Here is a 21,150-nt window from a genome sequence, read left to right as displayed (position 1 = left end):
TGTCTGCATCCACAGTTCAGCCTGGATCGGGCTGCCATTGCTTCCATAAAGAAATAGTGTGGAATGGACTGTGCCTTTGGGACATTGTCCAAGTCACTTACCGTACTGTGCTGTACCCCTGTGCTGCATTCTGCCCCCTGCAGGTCGTCGTGGTGCACATCACCCCTGTCCACGACCAGCTGCCCCGAGAAGCACCCGGAGGAACTCGGCAACTGTCTGTCAAGGAAACAGAGGTAGTTCATCTGACCACGAAGCACCTGCACTTCACTGACCCTGAGTCTCCTGAGCAGGATCTGACCTACACCATCACCACCCACCCCTTCAGCTCCGCTCACGGGTGTGTCCTCAAAACCTCACAGTAAAGGAGTGCACTTTGATCAGCAAAGTCTTATTGATGTTTCTGTTCTGTGTTGAGCTCTGTTTTAGTCATATGGCTCTGTGTTCTTAAAGCTCCAGTATTTATTTGTTTTGTTGAAAATACCAGTGCAGGGTCCAACTGGCACAGTCTCTATCTTAAAATACTTTTTGTTGTTTCTGTATAACCTGAAGAAAGAAGAGAGAATGAAATGTAGCTGTTTTCAAGGCCTGTGCAGGACTGTTGTCGTGTCCTGGAAGCTGTAATCATTGATTGAACAAACATGTTGTGTTGTGTTGTGTTGTGTTTGCCCATGTTGAACAGGAAGCAGGATGCAGGGAAGTTGTTCCTGGTCGACAGTGTTCCTAAATTCACCAAAGACCCCGGGGCCCCAGTGTTGCGCTCATTCACACAGGTACCTGACCCCAGTCCCCGGGAAGACATTTCAAATACATCAGATGTTAACTCACAAGCCTTATCAAGTGTTACTAGACTTAGATACTAAATGTATTTAAAACCAGAAACCACAATAGGTCACATTCTGAAGGTATGCGATTGTAAATGTTTTTACCACATTGCTGTGGTTTTTGAGGAAGGGGTATTTTTTTTCCAAAACAATGAAAGAATCCACAACCGCAGCACCTCACGGTAAACATTGCGATATTTCCTTTCCGCTGTTGCCTAAAAGGCGGTTCTGTCTGTGTTTCCAGCACGCTGTGAATCACATGAAGGTGGCCTACATGCCTCCCATCCAGGACATTGGCCCGCTGCCCCAGCATGTGCAGTTTGTGTTCTCTGTCACCAACCAGCAGGGAGGTGCTCTCAGTGGCATCTGCTTCAACATCACGGTGCTGCCCGTGGACAACCAGGCTCCGGAGGTATGGCGCAGTTCCCTCCCACAGGACAGCCTCACGGACTCTGCTCTGTTGTATTATTATGACGAGTTTTTTTGCCATCATCATTACTATTATTGATGTTTATATCTATATTTTTACCCTTTTTCTGTTGGTCTTCAATGCGTGAAGGGCGCTATTTTAAATACAAATACAGTTTGTCTGTTTGTCTGTGGTGTGAGCTGGTTTTCTGTGGCCGTCCTCCCCAGGTGTTCCTGAATGCTATGGCTGTGCCAGAGGGTGGGGAGGCCTGGCTCACTGAGGGGTTCGTACGGGTCATCGATAGGGACTCGGCACTGGAGCAGCTCAGCTTGGCGCTGGACAAGGGGCCGCGGCATGGGCAACTGTGGCTGGACAAGCTGCCCCTCACACAAAGATCTCGGCTCTCACTGCAGGACCTGCACAGCAGAAAAGTTAGGTCAGATACCTAAACACATTCATCAAAGAGATTGAGAACACATTCTGTTTAGTGTTGCATTGTGTGAAAGTGCGTCAAATATTTCACCTTTTGTAAGGAAGTCATACATAATAGATCTCAGTATTTTAGTTTGCTCTTTGACTGATTGGCAATAACCAATCTGGTTGGCTGGTTATGTTATTAGATATTAAGAAAATACTATATGAACAGTATAAGTGAGACTCATAGGAAGTCAATGTGGGTGTTAGGAACAAAACAAACACTAAGAAATTTTAAGACTTTTAAGAAATCTGTGTTAAAGCTGACATTTGACCTGCTGCAAACAGTTCTGTACGAGACAGATAGACACCATGCACACTCTCAGACAAAGCCTCCATGAATAATGTCGTCAGAATGTGTTGAACATGAGAAAGGGTGGATATTATTGTTTCAAACACTTTGCTCTCACAGTTATCGTCACGATGGCTCTGAGACGCTGCAGGACGACATTGTCTTCATTGCGACGGATGGAGTCAATTCAGTGGACTTTGTTGTGCAGGTTAAGGTGAACCAAGCTATTTTATTTTCCTCAGACTGTTCTGTCAACTGTGCATCTTCATATAGACGTCTCTGTCTCCTCTGTGAATCGTTCTGAACACAGAACTATGAAAACCACGACTCTGTGTGGTTCAACACAGCAGGTTCTTCAGCACATGAGACGACCAGACCACAGGGCTCTCCCTCTCTGTCTTGTTGTACAGTGATGTGTTGTTGTGTTCAGGTGATACCGGTCAATGATGAGGTCCCAGTCTTGAATCCAGGCCTCAGACCAATGCTGGAGTGCACAGAGGGACAGGGAGTGGTCATCACCACAGAGTACATCTACGCCACAGACGGCGACAGCAACGATGGGAGGCTCACCTACATGATCGCACGCCAGCCTAGCCAGGGGGTGGTACAGAAGAGAGGGAAGCCCGTGGATCATTTTTTCCAGGAAGACATTGTGGCTGGCATTGTCATGTACAAACACACAGGTAGTGCCCGGGAGCGAGGGCTAGGGGGAACTCTTGCTGCATGTTTTCACAGGAGAGTTTAAACGACTGCTGAGCACAAATAAACATGAATACTCAGTAATCTGTTTCAGCAGTAGTATTCAGATGATGTGCCGTCTGCTGCTATATCACATTTCACAAGCTTCACTTACAGTGATTAAGAATGACCCAGGATCTGGTGTCTGAAGCGTTGTAGTAAGTGGCTGCCGGATCCACACGAGGAAGTTCGTGTCAATACTTACAACAGGGTTAAATGAAGTGGAAAAGTTCAGGAAATGAGCTTCTGTCCTCTATCCTCCTTGAGTATCAAAAACACAGAGAGTAACCTAACGCTGTATTTGTTTTCACAGTAGTCCCTCATTTCCTGTGGAGGCTCTGAAATGAATATCTTGAACCTCTTGTTGTTTCTTATAGAGCTTTTGAACTCTGAATGCAGGAGATACAATTGCAGACTTTGTTTTGTGTCTGTTTTGGCGTGTGTGTGTGTGTTTAAGTTATACTAATTTGTATTATTTATTTGATTGGAAATTCTTAAGGTTGCAGGTTGAACCCCAGAACAAGTCTAGCTCTCTGCACGGCCCTTCAGATTGTTATAGGAGAAAAAAAATTTGGGGGTCCAGACTTAAGGCCCAAGTCTAATGGTTGCCTCACCTCCAGGCAATGTAAACACAGACAGCAGCATTGAATAGGAACTGTCTGATCTTCTTGCTGCCTGTCTGTGCTCTTCCCTCTGTGATGGCCTGTCTGCACTCTGGGGGCCTCATCAGTCTTTGGGGGGCAGGGTGCCTCTCCGGCCCTCAGGGTGCATCGTTAGCCCTCTGGAGAGGGTGGAACAGAGGAAACAGAGTAGATGAGTTAGTGCTGTGTGGCAGCGACAGGCCTGTGGCTGTGGGGGGTTATTGAAAAGTGGGATGAGAGTTCAGCCATGCTGACTGATGCTGAGGTGTGTTGTGCACAGGAGGGGAGATCGGGCTGAACCCTCGCTTTGACACCGTCACCTTTGTGATCTCGGACGAAGACCAGGATGCCACACAGAGCTGCTGCTATAAAGGATCTTCACCCCTCGCTCCCACAGCCCGGATTGCAGACTCACTGCCTGTGTACGATCTCAATATAACCGTGTTCCCCATGGACAACCAGCCTCCCACCATCATCATCGGTAACCCCAGCCTGTCTTATATCTGAGTGAGATCCGTTCAAGTCTTGTGTTTTGTATCAGATACCAGATTGTGTCCATTTGTTTGTATTATTTCACAGGAGAGATGTTTGTGGTTGATGAAGGAGGTTTAGCCTCCATCACTGTATCCGACCTGAGTGCTAGTGACCCCGACACCCCCCAGGAGGAGTTACGGTTCATCCTGCTCTCTCCTCCCCAGTTCGGCTACATCGAGAACACCCTGCCCAGTCCCGGGTTCGAGAAAAGCAACACTGGGATCAGTATTGGTAAGTGTATCTTTAAAGGATTTCAATAAACTGCTAATGTTAGTGCCAATGATGATGATGATGAGGATTATTATTATTCTTATAAACAGAAAAACACGTCAGTCTTACACTGTTGGGATGAATGTCTTTCTGGTGGTGTTGTAATGGTAACTGTTGCAGAAATTACATTATGCTGCTTCAAATAGTTTTTGAATTTAGAATGCAATCATTTAAATTAGCAGACTAAAGCGAAAGAATGGAGATTATAAACCATGCTCCCAAGTGTATTGATGTAATGTAACCAGTACACAGATTACTGATGCCTCAATGCATTAGCTGTTTTGGTGTTTGAAATATTAGCACATACAGACGGGTGACAAATTAAAGGAAAAAACAACATAAAGTGTCTCAGTGAGGTGTTGGCCACCATGAGTTCCAGAACAGCTTCAATGCTCTTGGCACAGATTCTACGAGTCTCTGGACTCTACTGGAGGGATGAACACCGTTCTTCCAAAAGATATTCCCTCATTTGGTGTTGTGATGATGGTGCTGAAGAGTGCTGTCTAACACATCGGTCCAGAATCTCCCATAGTAGTTCAATTGGGTTGAGATATGGTGATTGTGAAGGCTATAGCATATGAGTCACATCATTTTCATAATCATCACACCATTCAGTGACCCTCGTGCCCTGTCGATGGGGACATTGTCATCCTGGAAGAGACACTCCCATCAGGAGAGAAATGTGTCACCATAGGATAAAGGTGATCACTCAGAATCACTCTGTCATGATTTGCAGTGACCCTTCCCTCTAAGGGGACAAGTGGACCCAAACCATGCCAGGAAAATGCCCCCCACAGCATAACAGAGTCTCCGGACCCCCTCACTGTAGGGGTCCAGCAGTCAGGCCTGTCCCGTTCTCTTGGTGTCCCACACATGCACTCGCCCACTTGTCCAGAACACGAGTCAGTTGAGCGTCTGTGTGACTGGAGATCCTGCCATTCAAGCCCCAATACTGACCCCTCTTTCACAGTCACTTAGATCCTTTACTCTTGCCATCTTGATCCAAAATCGAGGTCAACTGGGCCTGCTTAGCATTTTTATACATGCCACAGAGTGTGATAGGATGTTAATTGCTTAATTGTATCATCAGAACACCTGTTTGGAGGCATCTGCATTCGTTATGTTCCTCCACACATTTATTCAGGTTTTTCCTTTAATATGTCACCTGTATATTCCATATGATCGATCTGTGTGTTTTATAACACCACCCTCTGTTTCTGTCAGACTCGTTCATGCTCAGCCACGTGCAGAACCTGCATGTGAACTATGTGCAGTCTCTCCATGAGCGGACAGAGCCCATCACGGACCAGTTCCTGCTCTGTGTCACTGACGGCAAACACCACTCCCTCGAAACTCCATTTTACATCGTCATCAACCCCACCAATGACGAGGCCCCGGATCTTCTGGCAAGAAACATCACTGTAAGTAAGAAGAGACATGTCAGCGTGTGTCACTGCTTCATTAACCGCTGTCAGTAAGTACCTGTGAGGTTTTACATGGTCAAGTGTAGGTGCAATATAGACCTATCCCTCATGATACCTGCCCAGATGCTGCTGTCTAACCCAACTCAGCCCAGGCACCTTCACAGACAATGCTTTCAGCCCCCTATCCCCAGCAGAACCACTTGTAATGATATCAGCAAGGATGAATGAAGTGTCCTCAGTGAGGAGCATTAACCCCTCAGTAGTCCCTCCTCTCAGCACTGATGTCAGCATCTGCCCTGACGGGGATCTTGCTCTTCTGCAGGTCCAGGAGGGGCAGACGAAGGAGCTCGACCCCTCGGTCCTGGACGCGGTGGACCTTGACATTCCCAGGGAGACCCTGACCTTCACTGTTGTCCAGCCACCGCAACACGGGATCATCATGAATGGTGTCTATGGCACCGAGGTGTCACGCTACAAGCAGCTGATCCAGGCCCAGCGTAGCACCGCGCTCTCGGTGCTGCGCTTCACCCTGGAGGACCTGACTAATGGTAGCGTCTCCGGCCCGGACTGATCCAGCTTGCACTTACTGCAGAGCCAAGCCTAGGGTATCTGCACTGAGGAGCAAGATGTGATAAAGCTGTGTTGAATCTGAATTAAGTCTGTTACTGTAACAGTGCAAGCCTTGTGCTCACCGCTGCTTTTGCACACTGCAGGAATGACTCTGATGTACATGCATGACGACTCCGAGAGCATGGAGGACCACTTCACCATCCAGCTGAGCGACGGGAAACACAACGTGCGCAGACAAGTGGCAGTGCGGGTCGTTCCTGTCAACGATGAGAGACCTCGGATTGTAAGGTAAGGATCTGTGGAGTCATGAAGGCTCCCAAAGCTTCCAGGAGGATGTTTCTGAATCACTCCAAACGCAATGGAAATGAAACTCAATATCCCCCTATGCTGATGAAAACTCCACCAGTTAACAGGCTCTTTGATACTCACTTTCAGAGCTTGTGGATATAGATTTTACTTACTTTACTTTACTTATCCATCTTTTCTTGTTTTTAAGGCACTGCTCTGTTTGATGTGTTTGTCCTTGTAGAAACAACGGTGTGGAAGTGGAGATGGGGGAAACCAGGGTCATCTCAGGGGCTGTGCTCTCTGCAGAAGACCAGGACACCCCAGCGGACCAACTATCCTATGTGTTTGAAACTCTTCCCAAACTTGGATTACTGCAAAAGAAGGTCAGTGAAGGCTCTTTAGATAAAATGATCATTATAACTTAGATCAGTTTCCTTTTTTGTTGATTTATTTTTCCGGTTGGTAGCTGTGTGGGTTGAGTACCACATAGAAGTATATCTGAGATGTGTTGTGAAGTAGCCTACTTAGTACACACAAATACAAATGCTTAACATATTTAGTCTCATTTCAAATTGAGGCCAGTAGGCCTTCAAGCGGCTGGAGTCATTGACTGTTAGTGATGAGTTTCAGTGGAGCTTGGCCACTTGGCCTCTTGGCATTGTGTGTTGCTTTCAGGAAGGACTGGAATGGCTGCCTCTCTTGCCAGGGATGAACTGCACTCAGGAGGACGTTGACATGAACCTGCTGCGCTATCGGCACACGGGCTCACTGGGCTCCCAGAGCCAGGACTCCTTCACCTTCCACCTGCAGGACGGGAGCCACCGCTCGCCGGCCCTGCACTTCTTCATCACTGTGAAGGACATGCAAAAAGGTCAGCTCACGGGGGGTGCAGAGCTGCTCTGATCTCTTCAGTGAAGTTATCTTCCCTATGACTTCGGTTAACAAAAAAATACGAAACCAGACACCTAGATAATAGTTCTCTTATTGTACATTAAATATAAGGATGTGCAACAGTGATACTGGACGCCTCCACACTCTAATTCAATGCACAGAGTTCATTTTCTCTTTTCATTTGGCCCTGATCTCAGTGTGAACACCTCGCTCGAACGTTTCCCTCCTGCCACTCCAGGAGACATTGCCGTTTTCACTCAGCCCCTGAAGATCTGGACAGGAGAGCGGGCGATAGTGACCACTGACGTGCTGCTGGCCGTGGATGGCACAGACAAGCCTGAGGAGCTGCTCTATGTGCTAACCACCCACCCTGCCAGCGGCCATGTGGAGTACCTCACCCACCCCGGGGTCCCCATCACCTCCTTCAGTCAGATGGACGTGGCTGCCAACCTGGTGTGCTACGTTCATGACAACAGGGCCACTGCAGTCAGAGAGCAGCTAGGGTAGGACTCTTCGGGTGTCTGTGGGTGGGGCAATCAGACGGCACCGTCACACGCTGGGGGCCTACCTTGTCTCTCTCGTTTTTCTCGTCTCTCAGATTCCTCATCAGCAACGGTCTGTCGTCCCGCAACGGCTCCCTGGAGGTGTGGGTGGAAGCTGCTGACCGGAGTCCACCGTCTCTGTCCAGGAACACCGGGCTGCGGGTCCCAGAGGGCGGGCAGGTCACGATGCCACCTCACGCCCTCAGCCTCTCCGACCCCGACACACCGCCTGCACGCCTCCTCTTCCTGATGGCTCAACCACCACAGTTCGGCCAGCTGTACCTGCGGGGGGTGCCACTGAGCCAGGGCAACTTCACCCAGCAGGACCTTGACAGTGGAGACCTGATCTACAGGCACGGTGGCGGGCCCGCTCAGATCGACCGCTTCGGAGTCGTGGGCTCCGACGGCACCAACCAGGGATTCCTGGTGGAGGGGCAGCTGCAGACCCAGCCCGTCTTCATCACCATCCAGGTGAGTCACTGTGAGAGCTGACCCCCAGACAGAGAACCACGCTCATATTTTATAACTAGACTGTCAAAAGACGTCCATCCTGTGCACAGGAACCCATATTCGCGTGAACCCCATCCCCTCTGCTGTGTGTCTGGTAGGTAGAAGCTCTGCACTCGGCCGCCCCCCATGTGGTTCAGCTGCACGGCCTGTGGAGGGCGGAGCTCCTGGAGGACGGCCGCTATGGGATCCACATCTCCTCCAGAGACCTGCGGGCAGAGGGCCCGGGAGATGAGCATATCACCTTCCACATCCTGCAGGGGCCTCAATTCGGCTACCTGGAGAACACAACGACAGGTGAGAGCTGAAGAGGGTGTCAGGTAAAGAGTGTGCTCTTCTCGAGTACCAGGTGAGTAGGTTCCTACCTCTCAGAGCCTCACTGTGGTGAAGACCTCCTGTCTGAAGCGTTGCTGTGTGATGTTAACCTCTTCAGTAAGCTGGTCAACCCTCAGCTGCAGCCCTCACTGATTAACTGGCCGCTCAGCCTCCCTGCATTGATAATTATTGTAGGACATCATGGGTAATGAGATGGAAATGAAGTTAAATCAGGTCTGGCTAGTCTGACACTGCTTGGGTCTAATGTCTGGGAATTCTGTTACTGGTTTTCTCTCTGGGTCTAATCAAATAGCCGAACTAAAACAGGCATCTCACTGGGAACAGGAATCAGTAAAACCAGTTCAGGCTTGTAGAATCAACAATCAGTTTTGATTTGGTACAGCATCATTTGCAAGGTAGTCACAGAGCCTTACAGATTGACATAATTAATAGGTGTGCAACTAAATAATTAAATAAATAAACCATTAGGCATGGAGGAGAGATAAACACAAACTCCTTAAGGATGACAAACTTATACAAGCCCATTTATCTCTGGACAACTGGCACACAGACACTCATGGGGTAATGAACAGGAGGCCCAGGGGGTCAAGTCATTCTTGAAGAACCTGTAGAGCTGATTCAGAATTAAGTCAGGCTGCAAATACAGCAGCAGCAGTCAGACTGACTACAGCCTGTTCTGTCACTCCTCTATGAAGGTCAATTCATCCACCACAGCTTCACCCAGAGGGACCTGAATAGGAGACAGATCCTCTATGTCATCGACACGGCTCTGGAGGCCCTATCTGACAGACTGCAGTTCCAGGTCTCTGACCCCCTGGGGAGCACTGCTCTTCCACAGATGTAAGACTCTTTTATTATTAGTAGTAGTAGTAGTAGGAGTAGTATTAGTAGTAGTATTTATTTAATAGTAGGTACCCTTAACCAGAGCAAATTACAGTTTTCATAAGAACAAGTCCATCCATTCTTCACACACAGTTCAGTCAGGTGTGACTAGCACTGTGATTTCCTTCAAGAATGGTCAGATATAAAGACACAAAGTTATTGACACAGAGAGAAAATGATGAGTCGATGGCACTTTCTCATGTTATTCTTGTGATGTGTAGAACAGCTCCTTCACATGCAGACTGAGAAGGATTGCACGCACAGTAACGAAACTCAGGGAGAGAACGAGCTGAAAGACACATCCATGTACTTGCTGTGTAGCTCCCTCTAGTGGGCCAGATAATCAATACATTTACAACATCACAGAACATCAGTGCCTGTAGTGTAGTACGTTTCACTGACTTGTCTCTGCTTGTCTCTGTCTCGTCACTACTATTATATTCTCACTAAATAAGTGCAGCAGTTGTTGAATATGATATTTATCTACAAGAGGAATGCACGTCGATGTGCATGGGGGGGTTGCCTTGTGTTTTGAATACAGACAGTGTGGAGAAGATGGCATTTGGTTAATTTTCAACTTGTGTTACTTTTCCCAGAGAAATAGCCTCTGACTAACATGGAAACACAACGAGATACAAAATGTAACAAGTGAATTATCGATCAGAAGTATGAATATTATTTTTAATTTAAAGTAACACATTATATCACTTTGTTAGTATAAAAATGAACTGTTAGTATGTTACTGTATGTAACTTCATACATTTCCACCAGTACAATTCATCATTATGTTATATAATTACTTTGGTATAATCTTTTAAAATCGATGTTATCACTCTGCTGTCCCCCCAGGCTGGAGTTCCAGTGGTCTCGTACAGAGTTCTCCCAGGCTGAGTACCGAGTCTGTGAGGACGTCGGGACGCTGTCTGTCTCCATTGTGAGGAAGGGCAATATGGCAGAGTCTTCATTCGTGGCAGTTAAGGTAACAGCTGCTTGTGCCACAGCTAACATAAGACTGAGCAGGTCTTTACTGAAGCAAAGCAGCTCGGACTGAGTACCGGCCTTTGCAGCCAGCCTGGGTTTGACTACACAGACAGTCCTGCAGACTAGTAGCTTTGACTACATAATCCGTGTGCCAGTGGCATCTTTAAGATGTGATGTGTTTGTCTGGTTTGATGTTTCAGGTCAATGAAATCTCAGCATCTGTTGGGAAGGATTTCACTCTGAGTCCCTCGAACCTCATCCAGTTTGACCCTGGTGAGTCAGACATGCTTTTTCTTACCCTTGTTATTTTGTTTTTTTGTTTCTCCTTCATTAGAAAATATAGAAAACCAATACTGGGTGGATGATCTCTTTCCCCGCAAATAATATTGAAAGATAACAACTCTGTTACCTGACCATCCATGTAAAATGTCTTTGCTCTATCTTTGTGCAAATGTCTGTACTTATTTTATGTCATGATATCTAAGTGCTCAAGACTTACTGCCACAGAGACGGTTGCTCTTCTCCTCTACAGGTGTGTCGGAGCGCAGCTGGCGGGTACAGCTGGCCCGGGACCGGCTGGAGGAGGGGGAGGAGGTGTTCGAGGCCGTGCTGTCCTCCCCGGTCAGCACTGTGCTGGGCAGCGCCACGAAGGTGGCCGTGAGGATCTCTGACGCCAGCACAGGTGAGAGCCTCATTAGGGACTGCAGGACAGGTGCAGCTGGAGACCAGATGGGTGTGAGAGCGGTGCAGCAGAATACCAACCAACATCATTGCGATGAGTTGGGCTGTGAGCTTGGGAAGCAGGAGTGAAGATGGCAGAACCAGCATCTCTCCTGCATGCTGGATTGAGCTCAGTATGGACCCCCCTCTCAGCAGCCCTGTCTCGTTCCCATGCAGGCCAGTGCAGCAGTGCCCAGGATGCCACTCAGGTGGGGCTGAAGACAAGGGTGACCCCACTGGTCCCAGGCTCCCCCCCGCAGCATGGCTCTATCCAGCTGGAGATGCTGCCCTTCTCTGTGGTGGAGGGGTGGACCCGAGGAGAATCTGCCCAGCGGCCACCTCACCCCCAGGCTCGGCTGACGCCCAGAGGAAATGGGAAAATTGTGAGACCCTGCGCTCTGCTTATTAGCAGCTTGTTCTGACCAAAGGTTACCCAGGCAGGGCTGGAGGAAGGAGGCCACTCTGATGATCTGAAGCTCAGACTCGAGGGCCTGTGTGTGTCTGCAGGTGTATCTTCTCTAAGAAAAAACACAGATCAGCTGGGATAGCTTATTGTACAAAAAGGATCATTGTAAACTGATGAATAGGGTTAGTGAATCTGATACTAATATATGTAATATATGTTTGTATTGTCCTTACACATTTGTTTTATTTAGAAGAGAATTATTAATGATCCATGTTTTTATTCATAAATTACCAATATTTCCTGTACTAAAAGTCAGTACATTAAGCAGCAGCTGATGCTTATTGTGTAGGGTTTGAACCATGTTCTGCAGATGCCAGTATCTCATAATTACGTCAACAATGGCAGAGGGTTTGTTTTAAATCTGGAATCTGTTGTGAAGCAGCACATCTCATTTCAACATGTTTCCCTCACAGGTTCGCCCGTCCTCTGTTCATCGAAATGGGACGGATTTATTATTCAGGGTGAGAATTCAGTTTAAAAATCCTTAAATTTAATCTGGGGGTGGATTTACGGCTGGGATCCAGAGGACATGTGTTCAATTACCAGCTTGTGTTGTGATGGATAAATAATGGACACTGGCAGCTGAGTAAGGGCCACGGAGTAGTTCGGTCCCACAGCAGACAAGAAAACTGGATAACAAGCTTGAGGAACCCAGTCAGGGATAGTATTGTACCAAACCATCTCGCCTCCTGAGTTTGATGAGTCTCCCATGCAGGACAGAGCAGGGATGCCATTGCTAACATTGCCTTTGTCTTCACTGGTGGAAGGAAAAGCAATTCATTCTCCAACATCAAAGAAACACAAATCAATAAGTGATAAACTGATATAGAGAGAAATGTGCAGAGCAATTACATCCCCTGTCTCGTCCCCTGTCCCCAGCCTCCCCAAACTGTGAGACATCACTACAAAATAGTTTTTTAAAGTTGGAAACTGCAAGAGAAGCATGTGGGAAGTACAGGAGATTCAAGGTTTCGATCATCAATAATGTTTTAAATCCAGCATTGCTGTTGATGGGGGATGTTGAGCAGCGCAGAGAGACACAGAGACATTGCAGTGACTCAGTCTTTGCTCACTCCCTTCTCCTGCGTTGCCTCTGTGTGTTTCAGTATCATGGGATCGTGTCTCTGCGTGTGGAGGACGACTCGGCGGCTCCTGCCAGCGCTGGGAAGAGTGCCAGGGTACTGGTGACCAGCAGAGGGCAGCAGAGGCTTCCCCCGGGCCCTCCGGGGAACAGTGCGGTCCTGAGCACGGATATCAGCGCTGCCCACTCCACTCCGCAGGTACCAGAGAGCGCAGAACAGAGGGCCAGAAGAAGAAGAAGTCTGATTTGTTTGATTTCTTAGTGGCTAAATGATCCAACACTCCCATCAGCCATGTGGAGGAGCAGTCAGCGCTCTGACGGGAGATGACAAAAGTCATAATAAACCTGCCATTTTAAAGTAACACAAGAAAATAAGAACATCAATGTCCCTCACCAATTCCTAACAGATAGTCAGCTTCAGCAGCATGGGGGGTTTAATCCAGAGCCCATGACTCTGTGTAAAGAAATGTCTCATTTCTGTCCTGACTGCTCCTGCACCTAGTGCTCTCGAGTCCTTGTGATATTCTTCATGTTGAAGATGCCCCTAACTAGGCTGTTTCAGTACCTTTACAGGATTTTGAAAACCTGAATCAAGTTCCCCACGTAGCCTTCTCTGCGCAGAGTGAAGAGATTCTGACAGAGTATGACTTTACGTTCAGACCAGCAAGCAGTCTGTTTGGTCTGAGATGCAGATGAGCTCCTTCAGTCTCATTGCCTGCCTCACTCCCTTCTCGCCCTTTCACCCTCGCCCTCTTCACTTTCCGACTCTTTAACGTCTAGTAAGTGTCTGATCTTTGCACCGTAATTCCTACAGACGAGTCCTGGCAGCTCCTTCCCCAGAGCCTGTGTCCCTGAGCTCACTGGACTCCTGCAGTTTGACCAGGATTCCCACCAGCTGCTGCGCTGTGATGGCGTGTCCTGGCAGTCCTGGACCCCCACTGAAGAGGTGACCTCCTGCTCCAGGGCTTCCACTTGGAAAAAGGATAGAGAGGAAAAGACACAATCAGCAACTATGTTTGGAGTTTATTTCTTGAAGACTTACCTGCCTGTCAAGGCTGAGTCATCTGTCTCTCTTTAGGCAAGATTTGTCTATAGGCAAAAACATACACTGATATATGTATTCAGGGTGCGATTTTACCACAGGGGATGGGGAGATTTCCCTGTTCTACTTTTCTTATCCCCCCATCTGATCGTACAGTTGTATCCCCGGGCGGAGACACAATATTTCTCCACTGCTGATATGCGTTCGTCGAAACATACCACATTAACATCATCTTTTTGGCACAATGCTCTGTTTGTGTTTGGTTTTGTTTGTTTGTTTAAACTATTTAGCTGAACTGGACTCATCTGTCCCCCTGTTTCCCCAGGACATGGGCCCTCAGAAGTGTCCCCATGGCTGGACGCTTCATGGCAGCTGCTGCTACCTGGTCAGCAGGGACCACAGGGCCACCTGGAGCTCCGCCGCCCGCGCCTGCAGGGAGAAGTAAGGGAACCTCTCAGAGAAACACAGACAAGCTTTCATTTTATACCAGAGGAAAAATTCATTGCTTAAAAATACTACACTACACTGCACTTACACTGCACTTAAACTTCACTACACTACACTACACTACACTACATTAACACTACACTACACTACACTTACACTACACTACACTACACTACATTAACACTACACTACACTACACTTACACTACACTACACTACAATACACTACACTACATTTACACTACACTACACTACACTTACACTACACTACACTACACTGCACTTACACTACACTACACTACACTTACACTACACTTACACTTACACTACACTACACTGCACTTAAACTTCACTACACTACACTACACTACACTATACTGCACTACACTGCACTGCACTTACACTACACTACACTACACTACATTAACACTACACTACACTACACTTACACTACACTACACTACAATACACTACACTACATTTACACTACACTACAATACACTTACACTACACTACACTACACTGCACTTACACTACACTACACTACACTTACACTACACTTACACTTACACTACACTACACTGCACTTACACTACACTACACTGCACTTACACTACACTACACTACACTACACTATACTATACTTACACTACACTTACACTTACACTTACACTACACTACACTTACACTACACTTACACTTACACTGCACTTACACTACACTATACTTACACTACACTTACACTACACTTACACTTACACTGCACTTACACTACACTATACTTACACTACACTTACACTACACTTACACTTACACTGCACTTACACTTCACTATACTTACACTACACTTACACTACACTTACACTTACACTACACTACACTACACTACACTACACTTACACTTACACTGCACTTACACTACACTATACTTACACTACACTTACACTACACTACACTACACTACACTTACACTACACTTACACTACACTTACACTTACACTTACACTACACTTACACTACACTACACTACACTGCACTGCACCGCACCGTACTACTTTATAAATGTGACAAAGCCGCTTCACTCTAAACTGTGCTGGCGATTCCTGCGCTCATGACCCCTCTCTGTCCGCAGTCACAGAGGCAGCCTGGTCAGCGTCCTCTCCAAACCCGACATGGACTGGCTGTGGGACTTCAGCGGGAGGAAGCCCTTCTGGATCGGTGAGACTGTCGACCTGATCATGTGCAGGTCTTTTCTACAGCACATTTTTAACACATACTGACCTAGCTGAATATACTGCTGCAACATACGCTGGAGTGAGTCCTGTATCTGTCAGCGAAGCCATTAGTGACCCTTCTCTGCAGCTCACGTCTCAGAAGACCAGTGTGACAGTGTGTGACAGTGTGGGCGTGTGATAGATTGACCCCAATTAAAATGCTGTCCTGTGGTCTCCCCTGTCTCCCCCAGGGCTGAATGACAGGGAGAACACGGGGAGTTGGGAGTGGGTGGGCGGGGAGCCGGTGACCTTCACCAACTGGAAGAAGGGGCCCCCCAGGGCCAAGAGGAGGGCGGGGAAGAACTGTGTGCTGGTGAGGAGGAGAGGGAAGTGGCAGGTGAACGACTGCAGGAAGGGCAGAGGGCATCAGTACGTCTGCTACATCAAGACATAAAGCATCAAGGAAGGGACACAGCACCCAGCACCGCAGCCAAGGGGACCTGTGGGGACATTCAGCCCTCAGACTGGTCCTATTTGTTTCAGTGAAATACACAGGATTGAGATGTTTCAAATAACAGGTGGGTGCAAAGGATTCTGTTACAACACAAAAAGAGAGACGGAAAGGTAATGACACTGACAATGCCTGGCTGTGAGTGAGAACACACACGGCTCAATCCTACCTGCCAGGAAACAATCGCCTGCAGGACAAACCGTGCTTTTACAAAAGCCTCAGTTAACTACTATGAGCTTAATTCTTCCTTCATTTTATTTTATTAAAAATATGTAAATTCTTTAAATTTATATATTCTGAAACCATAAATGTGTATTTAATTGAGTTATGATACCAGGCTGCCCTTGAGAGGAGAGATTAGCGTTTCTTCTCGCACTGACCTCACAAATCCACCGTCCTGCCACAGCCAGTCCTGAGCCTCAGAGCAGAGAGGAGTCTCCCTATTGAAGGATATTGATCCTCCCTATTGAATCAGCGATGCCGCTTCACAGGAGATGTCTAATCAGTTCTTATGAATACACAGCCACATCACACAAGCAGACTCACTGGGATCCTTCATAAAACAGTTCGATCAATTTGTTGAACCAATTAGCTATTAGCATGTATCCAGCTGAGCTAAACAAACCAAGAGGCACCATCTCCAGTGTAATATTTCCCATGTTCTCACACCCATTGATAACTGGCTATAGTGCGCTCTTACATGATCCATATGCACTTGGATCTCAGGCAGGTAGAAGCCCCTCAGTGATATTACTGGAAAGCTTCTTTAATGACACGGCTAGGTCATGTGACCAGGCAGTCCCCATGATCACTCTGTGTGCCTCTGCTCTGGTCCTGTGGTTGTGTTCAATAACATGTTCCTGAGATGGGCCGGCACTGACACAAACTGCACCCTCCGAGACACGAACTGTCCTCTGCGACAGACCAACACTGGTGTGTGTGGTAAAGGTGCGGCGGGACTGGGGCTGGATCCCTTGTGACTGTACAGATACCACTGAGTACGCAGGTGATGTCTTCAAAGGACTCAGTATATTCTCAGCAGCTCCATGACGGTCTGTTTATTTCTCTCTCTCTCTCATCGTTTCAGGCGTTTTTATTTTGAGCATCACCTAGTGAATGAGTGAATCAGGACACACTCTATTGGGCAGGTACAGGATTGAGCCTTGAGGGGGTTTTGAGATCACCTTAATGTGAAACCAAACGTGGTGCCAATTCGATACAGTTCAGGAATTTACAGTAATGATCACTGTAAATAAAAATAAACCATTAACATGTCTCTTGTTTCAGTGCCGTAGTTAGGTGATGACTGTAATGTTTGTAATATGTACACCTAGATATTGATGATGTTTATTTTAAAGACATGCTGCACTGTACCATTTTCACACCAGTCCATAGAAACAGAAATCTCCTGTAAGTGTCTCCTGGTAATGAACCGAACGGTACTGATCGCAGGGAAGAGAAAACTGTGTTTAAGCTTCTCTTGCACAGAGCCAGGTTCCCGTCACACACAATGCCAAACATTACTATATCTTTATATATGTATCTGTTATGATATAGACCACTTAGTGCTAGAATCTTGGTCTGATGTATTATTCTTATTTTATGGATACCTGTATACATTTTTAAATAACAGATACATGGAGAATTGCTAATACACAACATGTTAGATTTGATTTTTGGGTTTTTGCAACATTTTTACAGAGAATTTATTATAAAGTTTCATTACTTTTATATGAAAATAAACTTGCTATTTAATTGTCTGCTTGATTACCCTGTGTTAAGTTATTGCCCTAGGCTCTGAGGAATTGACTGCCCAAGACACCGGCACTGCAGTGAGACCAACAGCCTGGCAGAATGACGCAGGAAATATATTTAATTAATGTTTACTAATTCCATGAACTGGGTCTTTTCACTGTAATGGTAGAACTGGCTGGAACTGGAATCCCATTTTAAAGAGTGTTTTTCCATTAAGAAAGTGCAGTGTAGTTTATTTTTATTATTATTATTTTTTTTATTATTATTTTTTTTTTTTTTCTTGGCAGATGCCCTTATCCAGGGCGACTTACAACATAAGTGCAAAAATACAGTGAAGTACAAGGCATCAATCATTACAAAATCAATTTAGCTAAAACAGCAAATCAGAATAATACATTTTACAAATTCCAATTTACAATTTACACAAGTACAGTAAGTGAGGTCCTACATCCTGGACGGTGAATGCTAAGTGCTGTCAAGATGTAGGGTCATAGTCAAGGGCTACGGGAAAGGGAGCAAGGAGGAAAACAATCAAAAATGCGAGAAGCATAATAAAAACTGTGAAGTGCTATCTAGCAGGGATAGAGGACTAATATACTGAAAACAGGATGCTGTGGGTGCATTGTTCTTGTTTACCCTCACATGTATCAATCTCTTGCTCTTTCAGATCAAATACTCAGCTAAGCCACTTACAAAAAGCAATCAAAATGATATATTAAATAAAAAGTATCACAAAAATTGGAAAATTGCTTTGCAAACAATCAATCAATCAATCAATTTGTATTTGTATAGTGCCCTTCGCAGGGTGGCCACAGAGCGCTTTACAGACTGGTAAACATACAACAAACGTACAGCAAAATAAAATACATAAATACAATATAATAAAATATAGACCTGTAAACATTCAACTCGGGGAAGAATTTATCGTGGAAAATAAATATTGTAGTTTGCCTAATATTTCACTAGAGGGAGACAGAGCTTTACAAAATGTCTTGAACAGAATTGTGGTTCAAATGGCAGCAGAGGGACCTGGCTTTGAGCTGGAGTGGATTCAGCGTCTGTCATTGAAGAAGAGAATACGGCTCTCAGTGAAACCAACATTTAGCTCTCTGTACAGCAGTGGAACTTCAGGGGCCGTCGTCCATCAGGTTCACAGGTCTGTTTAAATACCACTGTGGCACGTCGGGGCCGTGATGCATGGAGGAGGCCGCACCCAGGCCGACACACACTGCTGCAGGTGAGCGTGCCGCTCGGGTGTGAGAGTGTACAACGCCTGAGGAACGACTGTATTTCTGGGCAGAAGTTGTATTTCAGGTATTTAAAAAGGTTACATGCTACAGCCCACTGGTCTGGCCTCCCAGGCAGGTGATGATGTAGCAGATTCAATAACCCTCTGGATTCGCACATCCCTTTTAATATCATCTTAAACACAATACAACCCTCATACACACAATACAACCCTCAAACACACAGTACAACCCTCATACACACAATACAACCCTCAAACACACAATACAGTCCTCATACACACAATACAACCCTCATACAAACAGTACAACCCTCATACGCACAATACAACCCTCAAACACACAATACAGTACTCATACACACAATACAGTCCTCATACACACAGTACAACCCTCATACACACAATAATATCACTTTCTGATTACAGAGACTGCTTTCATACAAAAACTACTTTATTTATAAGGCACTTTTTTAAATCAGGGTGAAAATAGGTAGGCTACATTTTTGCTATTTTTTACATACAGATGAATAATGGTACATTAAAAATATGGCAGGCAGCGTATTATAAAACAATGTAATAATGAAGGAGTGGGAAGACCATTCTGGTCCGTTTGGTCCACAAACCCTCCTGCATATTTCATGCTGGTAAGAGAGAGTGATTGTAGCTAATGGCCTCAGACACAGACGCCCCGGCAGGAGCAGCTGCAGTGGGGCGAGGCGGCGCTCCGTGAAGCTCTGCATGAGACGGGGCGTCTGTACAGAGTGGAGACCAGCAGATGGTTGGGACTACTGACTCCCATTTCAGACATGACCTGCTTTGAATAGTGAAGCGAAAGGCTGGGATTTGCATTTGCTCCTGCTTATCTCCGTAATTTCTTTAACAAATCAGTCAGCTAATCGAAAGTACCTGGATGGGGTTACTGAAGAGGACAGGCCCTGGTTTACAGATCCCTGAGCACAAGCACATTTTGCTGATTATACCTCCTGCAGGCTGGTCTGTGAGAAGTTACCTGTGAGCAGCTTTGTGTGCACACCTGAAGACACCTGAAGACATCTGTGCCCCATTCCTGGAGTCTAGTTTCTCTCAATGAGAACAATTTCCTCTCCACTCTTGTGAAGCGGACTATGAGCTCTCATCTGTGTTTTGTAACTAAAGCTCTGGTGTCTGTGATTGTGTTTGTACCCTTCTTTTTCCACACTGACTATAAGAATATCTAGTTTTTCAGAAACATCTATGAAAAACCGTAGAGAATACCTGATGACAGATGTTTGTGTTTGTCTGTGCTGCTTTGTCAAAAATATTTATAGTCAGATACATTAAGAAAATGTAAAAATAGTAAAGATTACCAGATGGAAGCATTTATGTTTTTAAATGTATGTTTTCCTTCACGAACTGTGAAACTGAACATTGTTTGGACATGCTGACTCAGCACTTCCTCTGGTATGAGGCCATTATGATGTGACAGATGCCTCTATGGCACTCCCTGCTCTGGTTTCCATCCTCATTCCTCTCTGACAGGTTAAACAATCAGATTTAGAAATGACACCTTCAAACAGGGGAAACAGTCTCTTAGTGCATTAAGGGTGGTGAGATATAGGGACAGCCTGAGCAGCAGGCTTGTGGAAGAAGCTCACTTAGGTCAAACACTCCCAGCTACACAACACTCTTGTGTATCACAATGTGCTTCGGGGATGTAGTTTAGTGCTTTTTATATAAAACAAATTCATCATATCAATGCTGCAATACTAGATCAAAAGAAAAGAAAGATGCGGATCTGTGTGCAACATGACGCATTACTGTAATTGTTAGGAATACAAGCACTGGGCACAATGATTGTCATTTTCAGAGCAGAAATGGGTGCAATGGGATTGTTGTGGCCCCTTTGTGTCTTTATCCCTTCTACATGAGCTGCCTGTACGTGGGCTGTGGTCAGAACACAGCGGGCTGTTCTGGCACTTTCTCTGTGGCTTGACTGTGTTGTGCAGCACAGCAGGGCTCAGCACAGCAGGGCTCAACAGTCTCACACGCTCTGAATGGGGCACTGTCTCTTTAAGGTTCTCCCAGGT

General features: G+C 46.2%; 1 protein-coding gene across 1 annotated transcript in view; it reads left to right on the top strand.

The window, feature by feature from the left end:
• Positions 1–17,840, top strand: part of frem1a (Fras1 related extracellular matrix 1a) — a 41,003-nt gene extending 23,163 nt beyond the window's left edge. The window contains exons 11-37 of the mRNA XM_066720921.1: positions 144–337; positions 680–770; positions 1,066–1,233; positions 1,458–1,666; positions 2,117–2,210; positions 2,427–2,679; positions 3,656–3,856; positions 3,955–4,140; positions 5,404–5,600; positions 5,926–6,151; positions 6,317–6,461; positions 6,703–6,844; positions 7,137–7,332; positions 7,591–7,855; positions 7,951–8,365; positions 8,503–8,698; positions 9,433–9,577; positions 10,469–10,598; positions 10,801–10,873; positions 11,133–11,282; positions 11,498–11,703; positions 12,200–12,247; positions 12,893–13,066; positions 13,682–13,813; positions 14,235–14,350; positions 15,488–15,573; positions 15,821–17,840. Coding sequence (XP_066577018.1) covers positions 144–337; positions 680–770; positions 1,066–1,233; positions 1,458–1,666; positions 2,117–2,210; positions 2,427–2,679; positions 3,656–3,856; positions 3,955–4,140; positions 5,404–5,600; positions 5,926–6,151; positions 6,317–6,461; positions 6,703–6,844; positions 7,137–7,332; positions 7,591–7,855; positions 7,951–8,365; positions 8,503–8,698; positions 9,433–9,577; positions 10,469–10,598; positions 10,801–10,873; positions 11,133–11,282; positions 11,498–11,703; positions 12,200–12,247; positions 12,893–13,066; positions 13,682–13,813; positions 14,235–14,350; positions 15,488–15,573; positions 15,821–16,023 — 4,641 coding nt within the window. The 3' untranslated portion in view covers positions 16,024–17,840. The remainder of the gene's footprint in view (positions 1–143; positions 338–679; positions 771–1,065; positions 1,234–1,457; positions 1,667–2,116; positions 2,211–2,426; positions 2,680–3,655; positions 3,857–3,954; positions 4,141–5,403; positions 5,601–5,925; positions 6,152–6,316; positions 6,462–6,702; positions 6,845–7,136; positions 7,333–7,590; positions 7,856–7,950; positions 8,366–8,502; positions 8,699–9,432; positions 9,578–10,468; positions 10,599–10,800; positions 10,874–11,132; positions 11,283–11,497; positions 11,704–12,199; positions 12,248–12,892; positions 13,067–13,681; positions 13,814–14,234; positions 14,351–15,487; positions 15,574–15,820) is intronic.
• The last annotated feature ends 3,310 nt before the right edge of the window (positions 17,841–21,150 follow it).

The sequence above is a fragment of the Amia ocellicauda genome, chromosome 13 (genome assembly GCF_036373705.1).
Source record: "Amia ocellicauda isolate fAmiCal2 chromosome 13, fAmiCal2.hap1, whole genome shotgun sequence".
NCBI lineage: Eukaryota > Metazoa > Chordata > Actinopteri > Amiiformes > Amiidae > Amia > Amia ocellicauda.
The sequence above is the reverse complement of the archived record's forward strand: the minus strand, read 5'-3'. Positions and strand labels throughout refer to the sequence as shown.